At 51.4% G+C, this 14,613-nt stretch overlaps 1 protein-coding gene across 2 annotated transcripts; it reads right to left on the bottom strand.

The window, feature by feature from the left end:
• Positions 1–101: 101 nt before the first annotated feature.
• Positions 102–4,085, bottom strand: Madcam1 (mucosal vascular addressin cell adhesion molecule 1). Of its 2 annotated transcripts, NM_013591.3 has the most exons (5): positions 3,977–4,085; positions 3,466–3,732; positions 2,887–3,213; positions 1,874–2,305; positions 102–407 (listed from the first exon to the last, which is right to left on the bottom strand). In NM_013591.3, exons 1-5 carry the CDS (start codon positions 4,035–4,037, stop codon positions 277–279), a joined length of 1,218 nt encoding a protein of 405 aa, NP_038619.2. In that variant the 5' UTR covers positions 4,038–4,085; the 3' UTR covers positions 102–276. The 2 variants fall into 2 exon arrangements, with proteins under 2 accessions (NP_038619.2, NP_001345714.1); NM_001358785.1 differs by lacking the exon at positions 1,874–2,305.
• Positions 4,086–14,613: the final 10,528 nt, after the last annotated feature.

Raw genomic sequence — 14,613 nt, 5'->3', positions numbered from 1 at the left:
TACCAAAGAAAACTGGGATGTGTGACTGTCTCCAGGGACTCTGGCTGTAGGGATAGGTGATGTACAAAGCCTTCCTATTCACAGTACGAAAGAATATGCCAGTGGCTAGATACGGGGCTTTTATTTAGCTCTGGGCCAGCAGGCAGAAAAGCCCAGAAGTCAGGAGAAACTTATAGATGTGCTGACCACCAAGGAAAGAGGCCACACTATCATCTTGATGCCCCAAATCCTGCAGCTGGTCACTCTCTGCCTCCTTTAGTCTGGCATAATGGAGCTTCATAGGTGTGTACATGAGCTAGTGTCTGGGCGAGGACCTGGCCGGTAGCATTTCCACAGGCGGTAGGCAAGGAAGACCAGTGCAAGCAGCCCCAGCACCAAGCTGCCAATCCATAGGACGACGGTGGAGGCTGAAAGAGTAGGAAGAGAAAGGCTGCCATCAGTCCCAGTGCCTGTGGGCTCCACAGAGGGAACATACATAGGCCCTTACAGTTTAAAAGTGGACTTAACTAGCCAGCCTCTACTTGGGTAGAAAACAGCCACCCAACCAGACATACTCAAAGACAGCATGGAAGAATGAATCTACTTAAAGGGAAGCTTTTGTTTCTAAATTACGGTCTCACTCTGTAGCTTAGGCTGACATTGACCCTTCTTCTTCTACAGCTCAAGTACTTAGATCATAGCTTGTGTGCCATCGTGCCCAGCTTAGTTCTGTTTTGTTTTGTTTTGTTTTGTTTTGTTTTGTTTTTTGTCTGTTTTGTTTTGATTTTTTGAGACAAGAGTCTTCTATGTAATCCTGGCTGTCTGTCCTGGAACTTGCTCTGTAGACCAGGATGTCCTTGAACTTAGAGATACACCTGCCTCTGAGATTAAAGGTATGTGTCACCACCACCACCTGGCTTAAGGTTTATTTTTTTAATGTTTATTTTGTGTGTGTGTGTGTGTGTGTGTATCTGTGTGTATGCCACAAATGCAGGTACACTTGGAAGTCAGAGGAGGATGTCAAGTCTCCAGGGTCCTGGAGTTACAAGTGGCTATGCGTTTCTTGTCTCTGCCTCCTGAGTGCTAGGATTAAAGACATGCGCAAACACACCTGGCGTCTTATTTGCATGTGCAGGAGTTATTTTAGTGTTGATGTACATATGTGTACCATGCACACATGGTGCTCTGGGAGGCCAAAAGTGTGGGTTACATTCCCTGAATCTGGAGTTACAGATGTTTGTGAGCTATCACATGGGAAGTGAACCCAGGTTCTCTGTAAGACCAGTAAGTACTCTTTAATTTCTGAGACATCTGTTGCTTCAGACTCAATTAACGTATTTAAAAAATCAACCATTAAGACATGTGTCATGGGCTGGTGAGATGGCTCAGCAGGTAAGAGCACTGACAGCTCTTCTGAAGGTCCTGAGTTCAAATCCCAGCAGCCACATGGTGGCTCACAACCACCCGTAATGAGATCTGATGCCCTCTTCTGGTGCGTCTGAAGACAGCTACAGTGTACTTATGTATAACAATAAATTTAAAAAAATGTGTCACAGTGGTGTGCACCTGTTATCTCAGCACTGAAGAGGTTGAGGCAAGATCACGGTCACTTTTAGCTATGATGCAAGTTTGAAGCCAGCCCCGGGTATGTGAAACTAAAGTTAAATAGCTATGAAGTCAGCCCCGGGCATCTGAAACCAATGTTAAATTTTTTTTTCACTTTTTGTTTCACTGGATCTTCCTGTCTCTGAAAGACTGCAAGGTGCCCCGAGTTCTAAGAGGTCTCCAGACAGGAAAGCATACTGAACATGGGGAAACTGAGGCTAGGCATGGTACAGACTCCTGCTAGTGTTTTAGTCCCATTTGTCCCTCCCTCCCAGGGCCCCAGACTCACAGGAATTCGGGGTCACCTGGCCAGGAACATACAGATTGGTCACCTGCCCGCCAGGGTCCTGGCGGCACTGGAACCAGCCCTCTACCATGGGACCTGGGGGCAGCACGCTTAGCCATGCCTGGGCCCCAGCCTCCCTCTTGTGGTAGGTTGCCAGGTCGCCAGGAGCCAAGGTCCAGCGCACAGTAACTCCGGGCCCACAGGATGCTTCACAGAGTAGCTCCCAGCCTGCCTCCAGGTCCTGGTGGATTTTCGGGCGGCAAGGTCCCTCAGAGCTCAGAGTCCTAGGGCTAAGCTTGGGGTATGGAGGGGCAGAAGGTAGGGTGGTGATGTTGAGCCCAGTGGAGACTGCCTCAGCAGTACTTGATGAGGTCAGGATGTAGGGCTCAGCAGAGGTCGTGTTGGGGGGCTTAGGTGAGGTCTGGCTCTGTAGTACTGCAAACAGAATGAATGTTCTTCCTGTAGCCTCAGTTTTCCTCATCTGCAACCCAGTATTGGTTCAGAATTCTTCCATCACCCTTCCCACATCACTTAAGAGGCACAAGGCATCATACTAGTTAGGATCAGCAGCTGATGACACAGACACAGAACAGGAAGTAGGTACTAGCTCTTATGCAAGTCTACCAGATCACTGTTTATTTTATTTATTTACTTTGGTTTTTCAAGACAGGGTTTCTTTGTATAGCCCTGACTGTCCTGGAATTCGCTCGGTAGACCAGGCTGGCCTCAAACTCAAGAAATCCACCTGGCTCTGTTTTCTGAGTGCTGGGATTAAAGGTGTGCACCGCCAACCACCCACCTAGGCAAAGCCAAGAATTTGTGAACAGAAAACGACGGAAATATCATGTTGGAGCTAGCATAGAGTAGGTCCTTATCTTTTGAGTTAATCTTTTCTGGCTGCCTTGTGACACAGGCATTGAACAGTTTTGTTGGGGATCTACAGGTGGGGACAACCAATCATGGGCCAAGCCCCAGAGCTGCTGGGCCTAGAGGCAGGCAGGACCCAGTGGTCTTACCTGGAATCTCCTTTCTATGGGTCAGCACCAGTTTGGGCAGCTGCATGGTGACCTGGCAGTGAAGGGCAGGAGGGGCAGGGGTCCCCAGGGAGGGTAACCGCCAGCGTTGTGTCATTCGGAACAGTGGTGTGCCCTCAGCCTCTTGTATCTCCTCTTCTTGCTCTGGTTCCAGGGCTTGGGCACCCTCCAGTCTCTGCTCTCCCAGTAGCAGGGCAAAGGAGAGACTGTTCGGGTCTGCAGGCCAGATGTTGTGGGCCGTGCAGGACACCACCTGGTCCTGTCCAGGTACAAGGAACTCCGGGGACACCACCAGCTGGTCTGGGAAGGCTGTGGATCGATAGCAGGCCCAGGGCTGAGCTTAGAGGTCAGGCCTGGGCCAGGCAGAGGGGAGTTTGGCGTGAGAGTGCAGCTATGGCCTCAGGTGGTTGGGACAGGAAGGGTGAGTATGTCAGCCTTGAAGGTCTACAGTGTGGGGGTGGCAGTGGAGTGTGGGGACTTGGTGGGTGGTGGCACTGGTATGGCGCAAGGTCCTGATTCCCCCGGGGCAGGTGGCACCTAGAAAGGCAGAGTGGGCCTCACCATACACAAGGATCTTCACGGAGTGCTGGAAGCTTCGACTCCCGCAGGAGCCCACACACACAGGAGTGCCTGTGTCTGACAGCATGCCCCGTACAGAGAGGATACTGCTGCCTGGGAGGGTCTGTACACTGCCCAAGCTGGTGTCCAGACCACGCCAGTGCACCCGGGCTACACCCTCGTCACAGGACATGCTGCAGGTGATCTGGAGGGATGTGCCCATGGCCACAGCTACCTCAGACTCAGGGGGGTTCACCTGGAAGGACTGTCCTGAGGAGTAAGAGCATTAAAGCTGTGATGGGACAACTGGGTCCCAGGTTCCAGCCCTGACCCTGGGTTGAGACCCCAGGGCTCTCGTCCTCTGGCCCAGGTTCCTGGGCCTTGATGAGAGACCAACCGGAGCCGCACATCCCTAGTCTCTCAAAGCCGTGGATTTTCACAGCACTCCCAAACTCTCCTCCCTTGTACCCATTCATCTCTCGAAGCCTGCTTCCCTACCCACAGCCCTGCTTACCTCTGCTGAGCTGGTAGGGTACTAGGGCCAGGGCCAGCAGGAGGGCCAGGATGGATTCCATGCCTGCCTCTGTCTTGTGACCGCCAGGGGAAGCGGCTTAAATAAGAGTGGGCCGGCAGCTTCCTACTGTCTGAGACCCTGCCTCTCCTCCCCCTTCTGCCGGCTCTGTGGGACTTTCCCAGGGGGCTTTCCCAGCCCGACCCCCACTTTGTAGGAGGCAGAGAATCAGAGGCTAGAGGTGAGGCAGGGACCCGGGAACACAGTCATTACAGATGGGGAGGGAAGGTCTGGGAAGGTTCCAGGCCCCGGTTCTATGTACGGGAAGGCTGAAGCTAAAAGCTGGAGGTGGGTCACCATGGTGGGTCAAGTGCATGGAAATCTGCCAGTCCTAGGTTGCCCCGCCCACCTCGCTGACTAGAGCTGTGCCTTCACTTCCACAGGTGGCCGCATGAGGGCGGCAGAGGGGCCTGGCCTGGTTCTGGATGGTGCGGGAGTTGTTCTGGGGCCTGAGTTCCATGTGATGTGTGTCTGGGATAAGTCACCAGTTGTCCCCTAAGTCTTTGTCCTTCCACTTGCAGGCCTGACAGAGCCTGGGGTCTGGGGCTGGCTCACTTTGACCTGAAACATTGGAGACTTAGGTTTGGTGCATCCTTGTGGGACCATGGACCTTGCCAGGAAACTTGGTAAGACTGAGCAGGGTCAGAGTCCCGGGCACCCAGGCACCCAGCTGAGATGGTAGGTGGCTCCCTGATCCCTACCAGATTCCTGTCCTGGAACACGTGTCACACTTCCCACATAGGAACCGTGACCTGTGGTCACAGTAGCCCAGAACAGTTCTGTATGCTAATGAAGTATTTAGAGGCCCTGAGGGATTAGCCAATAAACTTCCCTTCCTTCCGGGACATTCCTCCCTGGACATTTAGTCTCTAGTGCATCCTGAGGAGGTGGAATGCACTCATTTTCCACGATGTACAATCAATAAACAGTTTGGAACCAAGGACTGTCTCTTTCATCAAGAATGCAGTAGGGAGCACAGAGAAAGGCTTCGACTACAGAGCCACAGCCCGAGTCTCCTGCAGAAGCCCCTCTGCACTCCAAGAAAACTGCTGCTAAGCCAAGCACAATCCTCTATGAGCTTTCCGGGCTCACCGTCACCCTCAGCCAGAGGACCCCCAATTCTATTCCTAACTCCCCGAGACACAGTGCTGACTGGATGTACAGGAGTTTGGGAGCCCCCGTGGGGCCCACGGGCTCCTCATGCAGGCCCCGGGGACCCACGGCCCTCCATTTCTGACTCCTCTGTGTGGTTGGTTTTCCAGAGGTGACTGGATGCCCAGGAGTCAGGGCATCCTAGCTTTGGCCTCCCAAATCTTAGGCTAAAATTTCCCACCTCTGAGCTGTGTATTGGTGCAACGCTCAAGCCCAGCACCTGACAGCAGCGGCGCAGGAAGTTGCCTGCCCAAGTGGCTGTCCCCACACTCCAGACATGGACCTATGGATCCTGGGCCTCAGGCTGGAGTTCTGAGGGTATCATACATTCTTAGGCGTTCTACCTCACTTTCCTCCGAGGTCGGCACACCACCTCTCCCGCGCTTCCCTCCTGACCCAGTCCCTACTGAGGAACACCAGCTGCATACTCCCAGGCTTCAGGGGCTAGCCGAGAAAGCAGGCTAGTTTCCTGTGTTCTTGCCTCAGGCAGTCACACCTTTGTACCAAGGCTCTGCAGTCTCCAGTCTCCAAGACCCTCTCACCTCCCTTTCCAACCTCCTCTGCTTTCCTAAGGCACCGGTGGAAGCTTGAAGTCTGTCTCCACTCAAGCACGTTGAGTGCTCTTGCCTAGGGGTTGACAGCTTGACATAAGCAGGGTCATTTGGGAAGAGGGAACTTCAGTTGATAAAAAACGTTCCCATCAGGGGCTGGTGAGATGGCTCAGCAGGTAAGAGGTCCTGAGTTCAAATCCCAGCAACCACATAGTAGCTCACAACCACCCGTGTGTGTCTAAAAACAGCCACAGTATACTTACATGTAATAATAAATAAATCTTTAAAAAAAACAAAACAAAACAAAATGTTCCCACCAGATTGGTCTGGAGGCAGGCCTGTGGGGGTATTTTTTTTTTTTAAATGATTGATGTGGGAGGGCCCAGCCCTATGTGGGCTGGTGGTCCTAGATGCTATAGAAAAGCAGGCAGAGCAAGCCAGTAAGCAGCACTCCTCCATGGCCTCTGCATCAGTTCCTGGCTCCCCCATTCCTGCCTTAGCTTCCCTTTATGAAGGGCCGTGATCAGGATGCATAAGTTGAAATAAACACTTTCTTCCCCAAGTTGCTTTTGGTCATGGTGTTTTATCTCAGCAACAGAAACCTTAGCTATACAGGGTGAGACTTTGTCTGCTCCAGCCCTGGCCCCTGCCCCCTGCTCAGCATGCAAACTGTGGGGATCTTCTTAGAACTGAGGCACCAGCAATAGTGTGGCAGGTGGAGGTTGGTATCACAGCAGGGAAACTGAGGTGTGCCTCAGGGGTGTGTGTGTGTGTGTGTGTGTGTGTGTGTGTGTGTGTGTAGTCAGGGCTGTGGCTGCCTGGGCCCCATCCCCCGCCCCTTTCCCAGCATGCACCAGTGCTGGAAGCTGTGCAGGAAGGTGACTCCAAGACATGGGCCCTTCCCGGGAAGCTGGGCTCTTAACCCGGGTGGGGGGGCAGCAAACCTGGTGAATGGGCTACTTCCCCACCCCTGACCTAGCTTCCTGCTATACCAGGGCCAGGTGGGGAGGGGTCAGCAGGAGGCTGGCAGGCTAAAGTGCTGAGGGCTGAAGGCGGTGGTTCCTGCTTTCCTTGACGGTCTTAAGGGACATTCTTTTCAGTCCTGACTCCACCTGCAAGACAGTGGGGCATCCTGTTCATGGTGGGGAAGAGAGGGTAGGAGCTAGAGCCATAGCACAGAGGGGAAGCCATGGGAAGGCCAGAGCTGGAGGAATGGAGAGACAGAGAGGGACAGAGAGAGAGGGGGAGACAGAGAGACAGAGACCAAGAGACAGAGGGATAGGGACAGAAACAGACACAGATCAGAGAGACACAGAGAGGTACAAAGGCAGCAGAGACATGAAGAGAGACAGACACAGAAACCAAGACAGAGAGACACAGAGACAGTGGGGGCACAGGGGCTGGAATGCTGGTGACCTAGGGCCTATCTGTCCCCAGTAGGGTCAAGAGCCAGCAGGACTCTGTTGTATTCTCTGGGGCACCTCCTGTCCTCGACCCCCTTTCCCGCCATTGTCTTGTAAGGAGGAAGTCCTCCTGGCTCCACAGGAAGCCCCCCTCCCCACAGAGCTCCAACCTCAGGAGACCTGACATCCTGGCTCCTCTGCTCACAGCACGAGGAAGGTTCCAGAAGGTAGCTTTGCTCTAATACTGGCCTTTTCGCTCACCCTCACTCAGTGGTCAATTTTGCGTGCTCACCACTCCTGGGAGTATGGCTCCCGGAGGCCATGGTGGCAAGAGTCTGTCTGAGACTCCTGGCCTGGTGTGTTGTCCGACCCTGTGGAGCTTGGGGTTGGGGTGGGGTGGGGCCAGGTGGAGGAGAACAGTGTGTGTGTGGGGTGGGGGTGGGGGACAGGTGGAGAGACTGCTCAGTGGTTAAGTGGACTGGCTGCTCTTCAGAGGACCTGAACCCTATCATGCAGGTCGGGTAGCTCACAACTGCCTGTAACTCCAGTTCCAGGGAGATCAGACTCTCTTCTGTGAGGTCATTTGCATTTACATGGAATGTAACACATAGACACATACAAACACACAACTTAAAAAGAAAAAGGTTGGATATAGCGAAGCACATCTTTAATCCCATCATTCAGGAGGCAGAGGCAGGTGAGTTCAAGGCCACCCAGGTCTATGTAGTGAGTTCTAGGACAGCCAGGGCTATGTAGAGAGGCCATAACTAAAAAACCATAAATAAATGAATATTTAAAAAAAAAACAAGCCCAAACTCTCTTCTCTCTTTTCTCCCTTTGTCTCCGTCATCCCCTTTTGCCCCCTCCCCCTACAATAAACCTCTCTCACATGGAAAAACAAAACAAAAATAGGGTCTGGAGAGAGGGGCTTAGCAGTCAAGAGTGCTTACGGCTCCCAGCACCCACATAATGATGTACTGTAATTCCAGTTGCAAGGGGTCTGATCCCCCTTCTGGCCTTCATGGGCACTGCATGCATGTTGTGCATAACCATAAATGCAGGCAAAATACACACCTAGGATCACAGGAAGTGCAGGGACAAAGAGTGCAGCAGAGACTGAAGGAAAGATGCACAAAAAGTGCATCCAGAGACTGCCTCACCTGGGGATCCATCCCATCTGCAGACACCAAACCATTCACTATTGCTGATGTCAAGAAGTGCTTGCTGACAGGAGCCTGATATAGCTGTCTCCTGAGAGGCTCTGCCAGAGCTGACAAATACAGAGGTAGATGCTCGCAGCCAACCATTGGACTGAGCACTGGGATCCCAAAAGGAGGAGTTAGGGAAAGGACTAAAGGAGCTGAAGGGAGTTCATAGGAACTCCCTTCATAGAAACCTCATAGGAAGAACAACAATATCAACCAACCTGACCTTTCCTCCCACCCCCCAGCTCCCAGGGACTAAACCACCAACCAAAGAGTACTCATGGTGGTGGTGGTGGTGGTGGTGGTGGGGACACATGGCTCCAGCTGAATATGTAGCAGAGGATGGCCTTATGGGGCATCACTGAGAGGGGAGCCCCTTAGTCCTGTAGAGGCTCCATGACCCAGAGTAGGGGACTGCTAGGGTGCTGAGGCAGGAGTAGGTGGGTGGGTGGGTGGAGCACCCTCATAGAGGCAGGGAGGAGGGGGAGGGGATAGGGAGTTTGTGGAGGGGAAACTGGGAAGGGGGATAACATTTGAAATGTAAATAAATAAAATAACCAATAAAAATGAATAAACAAATACTTAAAAAATGACACACTCCCTTGTACTGTGGAGATTCCGGAACACCCTCCTTCCTGTACAGATCACCCGCAGAGGTAGGGCTAGACCTGATCACCTACTGTCTGTGGTGGGACATTCAACTTCAATCCACATGGCCTTTGTGCTCCCGAAATCACCTATTTTAAGTTGTGCTGGACCTGGTGGGAGGACCCTATGCCAATAAACTACAAGCAATGAAGAGAGGTCTGCTGGGACTGGCTGGCTCACAGAGATGGCTCAGCCGTTAAAACCACCTGTTGCTCTTCCAAGAGGACCTGGGGTCAATTCCTGACACCCAGACAGTGGTTCACAACTGAGTTACTGAGTTACAATCTGTAACTCCTGTTTCAGGGGCCTAACACCCTCACACAGATATCCATGCAGGTGAAACACCAATCAATGCACAGAACATAAAAACAAAAGAAAAAAGAAAAGAGGTCTGCTCTGCCTGTCATAGGGCCTGTCAACCTGAGGAACTTCATGCTGCCTGCTGCCTTCTATCTGGAGGATAGGCAGGAGAAAGCCATTCGCCTAGCCCGGGACTGCCTGCATTTGGGGGTGTCAGGAACCCCAGAGGCTCCAGGAGGCTGGAGTTCTGGCTTTGCAGGCTCCACGAATGCCTGTGGGCTGGGGCTGGGCAGCTGAGGGTGTCACAGATTCCTGGTCAGGTTCTTAGCGACACCTGCTGGCCTGAGATAGGGTGGTCTGGCTGCAGGTCCCCTGTGCAGGTACATGACTGACTCCCATCACCCCTCCTCAAGGCAGCTGGTATTGGTCTGGACCCCAAAGGCAGCTGGATGTCCAAGACAGAAAGCATCTCACATGGGGACATTGGTCTCTGAGGAGAAAGCTGAACAGAGAGGCTGGGAGCCTAGGGGAATTTCTGGTGGCCCCTCACACTGTTGGAGGGCCAGAGTGCCATGTTACAGTCATAACTGTTTGGTAGGTCCTGCTTCTGCTCTCAAGATAGAGGCCAGCTGCAACAGGCATGCTGGAAGTGGGGGTGGGGTGGGGGTCACAGCCGTACTGGGGCCCATGAGCAGGGCCTGGTTTCCAGAACTGCCATCCCCCTTGTTGGAACAACCTGGAGCCCTGACCTCAGGCCTCCTATTGATTCTTAAGGCAGCAGACAATATGCCGACTTCTTACTTGAGGACACCCTCCAGCAGTGGCCCTGGCTGGTCCAGTACTGTGGGGCACCTGTAGGCTTAGATCTTTTAAACTCAACTTTTAACAGGGGTTCTTAAATGCTCTAACCTCCCTTTTAGGCCTCCACACAGCAGCAGTAGTGGAAAAGTAAAGTTAGGTGAAGTGGACCTGTCTAGAAAACAGTTCTTTGGAGCAAATCCCATCTGTGTTGTCAGGAAATCTGTAGTTCAGTTCACAGGAAACCATCAGTGGCTCAATCCACTCGTAAACACTTCAGGAATACACCAGCCGTCCAGTTCAGTCATGTCGGGATAGCAAATGGGAATCAGCAGCGGTGGCATGAGCCAGCAGAAACAGCCAGGCCTCTGCTGAATCAGCAGGAGTCAGCAGAAGGAACAGGACCAGCAGGAGTGTCAGGAGAAGTTCTCTGTCTTGCCTCCCTCAACCAAGTGAAGATCAGCAAGAAAAAGCTAGCTAAGCAAGTCTCCCCCAACCCCGGTCACTGTCCTTTGAGTCCTATTTATATTCCCTCCAAACATCATATCTACTCCCATAGCAGAACTCCATGTGAGTCCGTATCAGCTGATATCAAGAATTTGCCAGAACACCACCCGAAGTTTTTTGGTGCTTTCCTTCCTATGAAATCATAACAAACGATGACCACTAAGGAATGGCAGGGTGTACCAATACCATCCAGTGTTGTCCACTGTCTTTTTCTTTTTAAAGATTTATTTATTTATTTTATGAATATGAGTACACTGTAGCTGTACAGATGGTTGTGAGCTTTCATGTGGTTGTTGGGAATTGAATTTTAGGGCCTCTGCTCGTTCCAGTCAACCCTGCTGGCCCTGGTCTGCCCCGCTCGCTTACTCAGTCCCTGTTGGCTTGGGCCCAAAGATTTATTTATTATTATAAATAAGTACACTGTAGCTGTCTTCAGAAGTACCAGAAGAGAGCATCAGGTCTCATTAAGGGTGGTTATGAGCCACCATGTGGTTGCTGAGATTTGAACTCAGGGCCTTCAGAAGAGCATCCACTGAGCCATCTCGCCAGCGCTGTTGGATCCTTAAAATTATGTGTCTCTCTCATGTTTGCTTTAGCAAAACATCCTTTCATTTGTGTCTGCTTCAGGAAAACATCCCACTACCTCTGGTGGGTGGTGGACTACAAGGGAGGTTAAAGTATTTAAAAGCCATCCTTAAAAATAAGTTTTGGGAGCTGGAGAGATGGCTCAGTGGTTAAGAGCACCAAGTGCTCTTCCGAAGGTCCTGAGTTCAAATCCCAGCAACTGCATGGTGGCTCACAACCATCCGTAATGAGATCTGACGCCCTCTACTGGTGCATCTGAAGACAGCTACAGTGTACTTAGATATAATAAATAAATCTTAAAAAAAAAAAAAAAAAAGTTTTGGGCCGGGGCAATGGTGGCGCACGCCTTTAATCCCAGCACTTGGGAGTCAGAGGCAGGCGGATTTCTGAGTTCGAGGCCAGCCTGGTCTACAGCGTGAGTTCTAGGATAGCCAGGGCTACAGAGAGAAACCGTGTCTCAAAAAAAAAAAAAAAGTTTTGAAAAAAGTAAAGTTAAAATTTCCACTTCAGGGCTGGTGAGATGGCTCAGTGGGTTAGAGCACCCGACTGCTCTTCCGAAGGTCCAGAGTTCAAATCCCAGCAACCACATGGTGGCTCACAACCATCCGTAACAAGATCTGACCCCCTCTTCTGGAGTGTCTGAAGACAGCTACAATGTACTTACATATAATAAATAAATAAATCTTTAAAAAAAATTTTCCACTTCAGGGACCTCTCAGAACTCATAGGGCTGAATGGTCAGACACAGTCGTGAGAAGGGCTCTCAGGATCTGGGAGCAGGACACGAAGCAGGGACTGTGAGGCATTCAACCCTGATGCTAATCCTAGCCGGCTACCTCAACCTCAACCCACACTAACTCCAGTCCGGCCTGAACCCTGCAGAGGAGGAGTCGATTCTGGTTTCCAGCCACTCCTGGACACCAACTCCGAGCCCTCCCCTCTATGCCCCACTGTAGGCATACACTTTTTGCAAACTACTTTTAATAAGGGTTCAACCTCTCTATCCCACCACCCAGCAGAGGTAGTGGAAGAGAAAAGTTATTAGGATGTGGGAAGCGGACCTGTTCAGGAATCATTCTTTGGGGGTGAGCTTGATGTTCGTGGGGAGCAGTTCGGTCCTGCAGCAAACACCAAATGGAATTCAGCAGCTGCAGACCCGTCCTTTAGGCAGGCAGACGCCAGGCAGCTGTAGTTCAATCCCGAAGAAACCGCCAGGCTTACCGACTGGCCTGAGGCGAGGCTGCTAAAGCTGCAAGCTGCCTCAGGAACCCTCACAGGCAGTTCCTGGGCAGGTTTCTCTCATTGCAGTATTATCACAAGTTGAGCTCAACAACGCTATGTAAGGTGAACCAACACATGGGTGTCTTTAGCGAAGATTAGCGAGGACGAGCAAACCAAGCCACACCACAGCTCAGTGCTCCTTTCCCACTGTCTGGGGGATCATATTTATACTCCATCACAGGTCTTTCCACGTGTTTGCTATATCAAACATCCTTTCTCCTGTGTCTGCTTCAGAAAAAGTCTTTCATGTGTTTGCTTTAGCAAGACATCCTTTCACCTGCATGCCCCAGCAAAGTACTATTTGATATAACTGACTTTCCAAAGAACTGGAAGTCCCCACTTCACCCTACCCACCAGCATTCGACCTTTCCCTTGGCTTTTTACCTACCTATCCAAGGCTGCACTTAAGGACTCCACATCCTACCCTCAGAGATTGCCTTTCTCTAGCCCTCCCCAGCCACCAAGGGCCACCTATAGGCTCAGTACCCTCCCTTCCACATCTCCATGCTTCACCCCACCCATACGAGCTTAGCCCTTCCTGCTCTCAGCTAAGTCCACAGTTCTCTGGAGTCCCATGTTACTCCCATAGATGAACTCCAATCCCCATTATGCAGCGGACTGTGTCTGTAGCCCACCAAGCTATGGAAGCCAGGTACGTGAATGTTCAGTCCTTAGCATTCTCAGGGCTGTAGGGGGCTTTGGAGCTGAGGGAAGTGTGGTTCTCATTTCCCTGTCAATCACAAATCTCGCTTAGGGGGCTTTGGCCAGTGCCAGAATGGAGACCCTAGAGGCTAGGGATGCACTCATGGTCTCCCTGTGCAGGGATATGTGTTGTCATCATAGGATTTGTCTCTGTTGGCACCATTGGCTGGGACCATGTTGCTAGGATGGGATCCTGTTGCTAGGGGCAGGGATGATGTTGTTAGGCTAGGATCCTGTTGCTAGGGGCTGTGACTGGGTTGCTAGGCTAGAATTCTGTTGCTAAGGTCTGGGACCATGTTACCAAGATTTGGGATCCTGTTGCTTGGGGCAGGGACCGTGTTGCCAAGGGTGGAGACCTGCTGCTCAACCTAAGGTCTTGTTGCTAGGGGCTGGCTGCATGTTGCTAGGTTTGGGGTTCTGTTGCTAGGAGATGGGTTCAATTTCCTTGTGTCTGGATTCTATTACCAAAGTTATGGTCCTGTTACTAGGGGCTGAGATTATGATGACAAGGTTGCTAAGCAGCAGGTCTTGTTGCCAGGATGGAGTCAAGTGCCTCACTTTCTTGCTTGGGATGAAGATGCTGGGGAAATCTGATGTTTCACTTATTGAATTTTTATAACCTAGGCTGGCCAGGAACTCACTTTGTAGCCCAGACTGTTCTCAAACTCAATCCTTCTTCTGCCTTCACCTCCTGATTCCTCTGATGCATGCGAGGACCACTGCATGCAAAGGCAATGTTTTGTTTAAGGTTTGCTGGGTGTGTCTGGAAACAGACATGATGGTACTGGACACCAGGGTCCTGTTTGATACGATAATTTGTGCCAGAGCCCTGAGGTCCTGGAGAATGAGAGTAGTTTACTAGGGTAAAAAACCATCAGTAACTCAGTATGAATTTTCTGAGCAATACTCTATATGTGTTGTTGTAAGTACTACAGAGACCCCTAGCCCAAGGAACTTAGGTTCTGTGCGTTAAGTGGCAGAGAAGGCTCTGGGGGTTAACTGAGGGCATCATGTGTCATAGTGAAACACTCTACTATCCTCCAACACCCCACCCCTTACTGGGGGATTCTAACAAGGGACTCCACTCCTGACCATGTCCTGTGCCTGTCACTGGGGGATTCTAGGCGGGGCTCCAACCCCCCCCCACCCCCCAGCAATGCGCCCAGCTCCTCATTGGAGGATTCTAGGCATGGGCTCTATCCCAGAGTCACACCCTTTCTCTTGGAGTTTCCGTTCTAGGGAAAGGAGTCTGAGCTTGGAGGAGTCCATTTTCTATTACTGTAACACCTGGGAAGTGGCTTCTTTTGATTCACAGCTTTGGGAGTTCAGATCATGATCAATGAGTTTGAGGGGAAGCAGGATGTGTGTAGGGGAGCATCCTGTTCACCTCTCAGTCAAGAAACAAATGAGAGTGAGAGCTGGGAATAGTGGTGCGCACTGTTATCCCA

The sequence above is a fragment of the Mus musculus genome, chromosome 10 (genome assembly GCF_000001635.26).
Source record: "Mus musculus strain C57BL/6J chromosome 10, GRCm38.p6 C57BL/6J".
Lineage (NCBI taxonomy): Eukaryota > Metazoa > Chordata > Mammalia > Rodentia > Muridae > Mus > Mus musculus.
This window is presented reverse-complemented; position numbering and strand designations above follow the sequence as displayed.

Excerpts from the sequence above, each read along its gene's own strand:
- Madcam1 (NM_013591.3), bottom strand. The coding sequence starts at position 4,037 with ATGGAATCCATCCTGGCCCTCCTGCTGGCCCTGGCCCTAGTACCCTAC. Across the intron at positions 3,733-3,976 it reads ACCCTACCAGCTCAGCAGAG|GACAGTCCTTCCAGGTGAAC; the intron begins GTAAGCAGGGCT and ends CTTACTCCTCAG. Across the intron at positions 408-1,873 it reads CCAGGTGACCCCGAATTCCT|CCTCCACCGTCGTCCTATGG; the intron begins GTGAGTCTGGGG and ends CTACTCTTTCAG.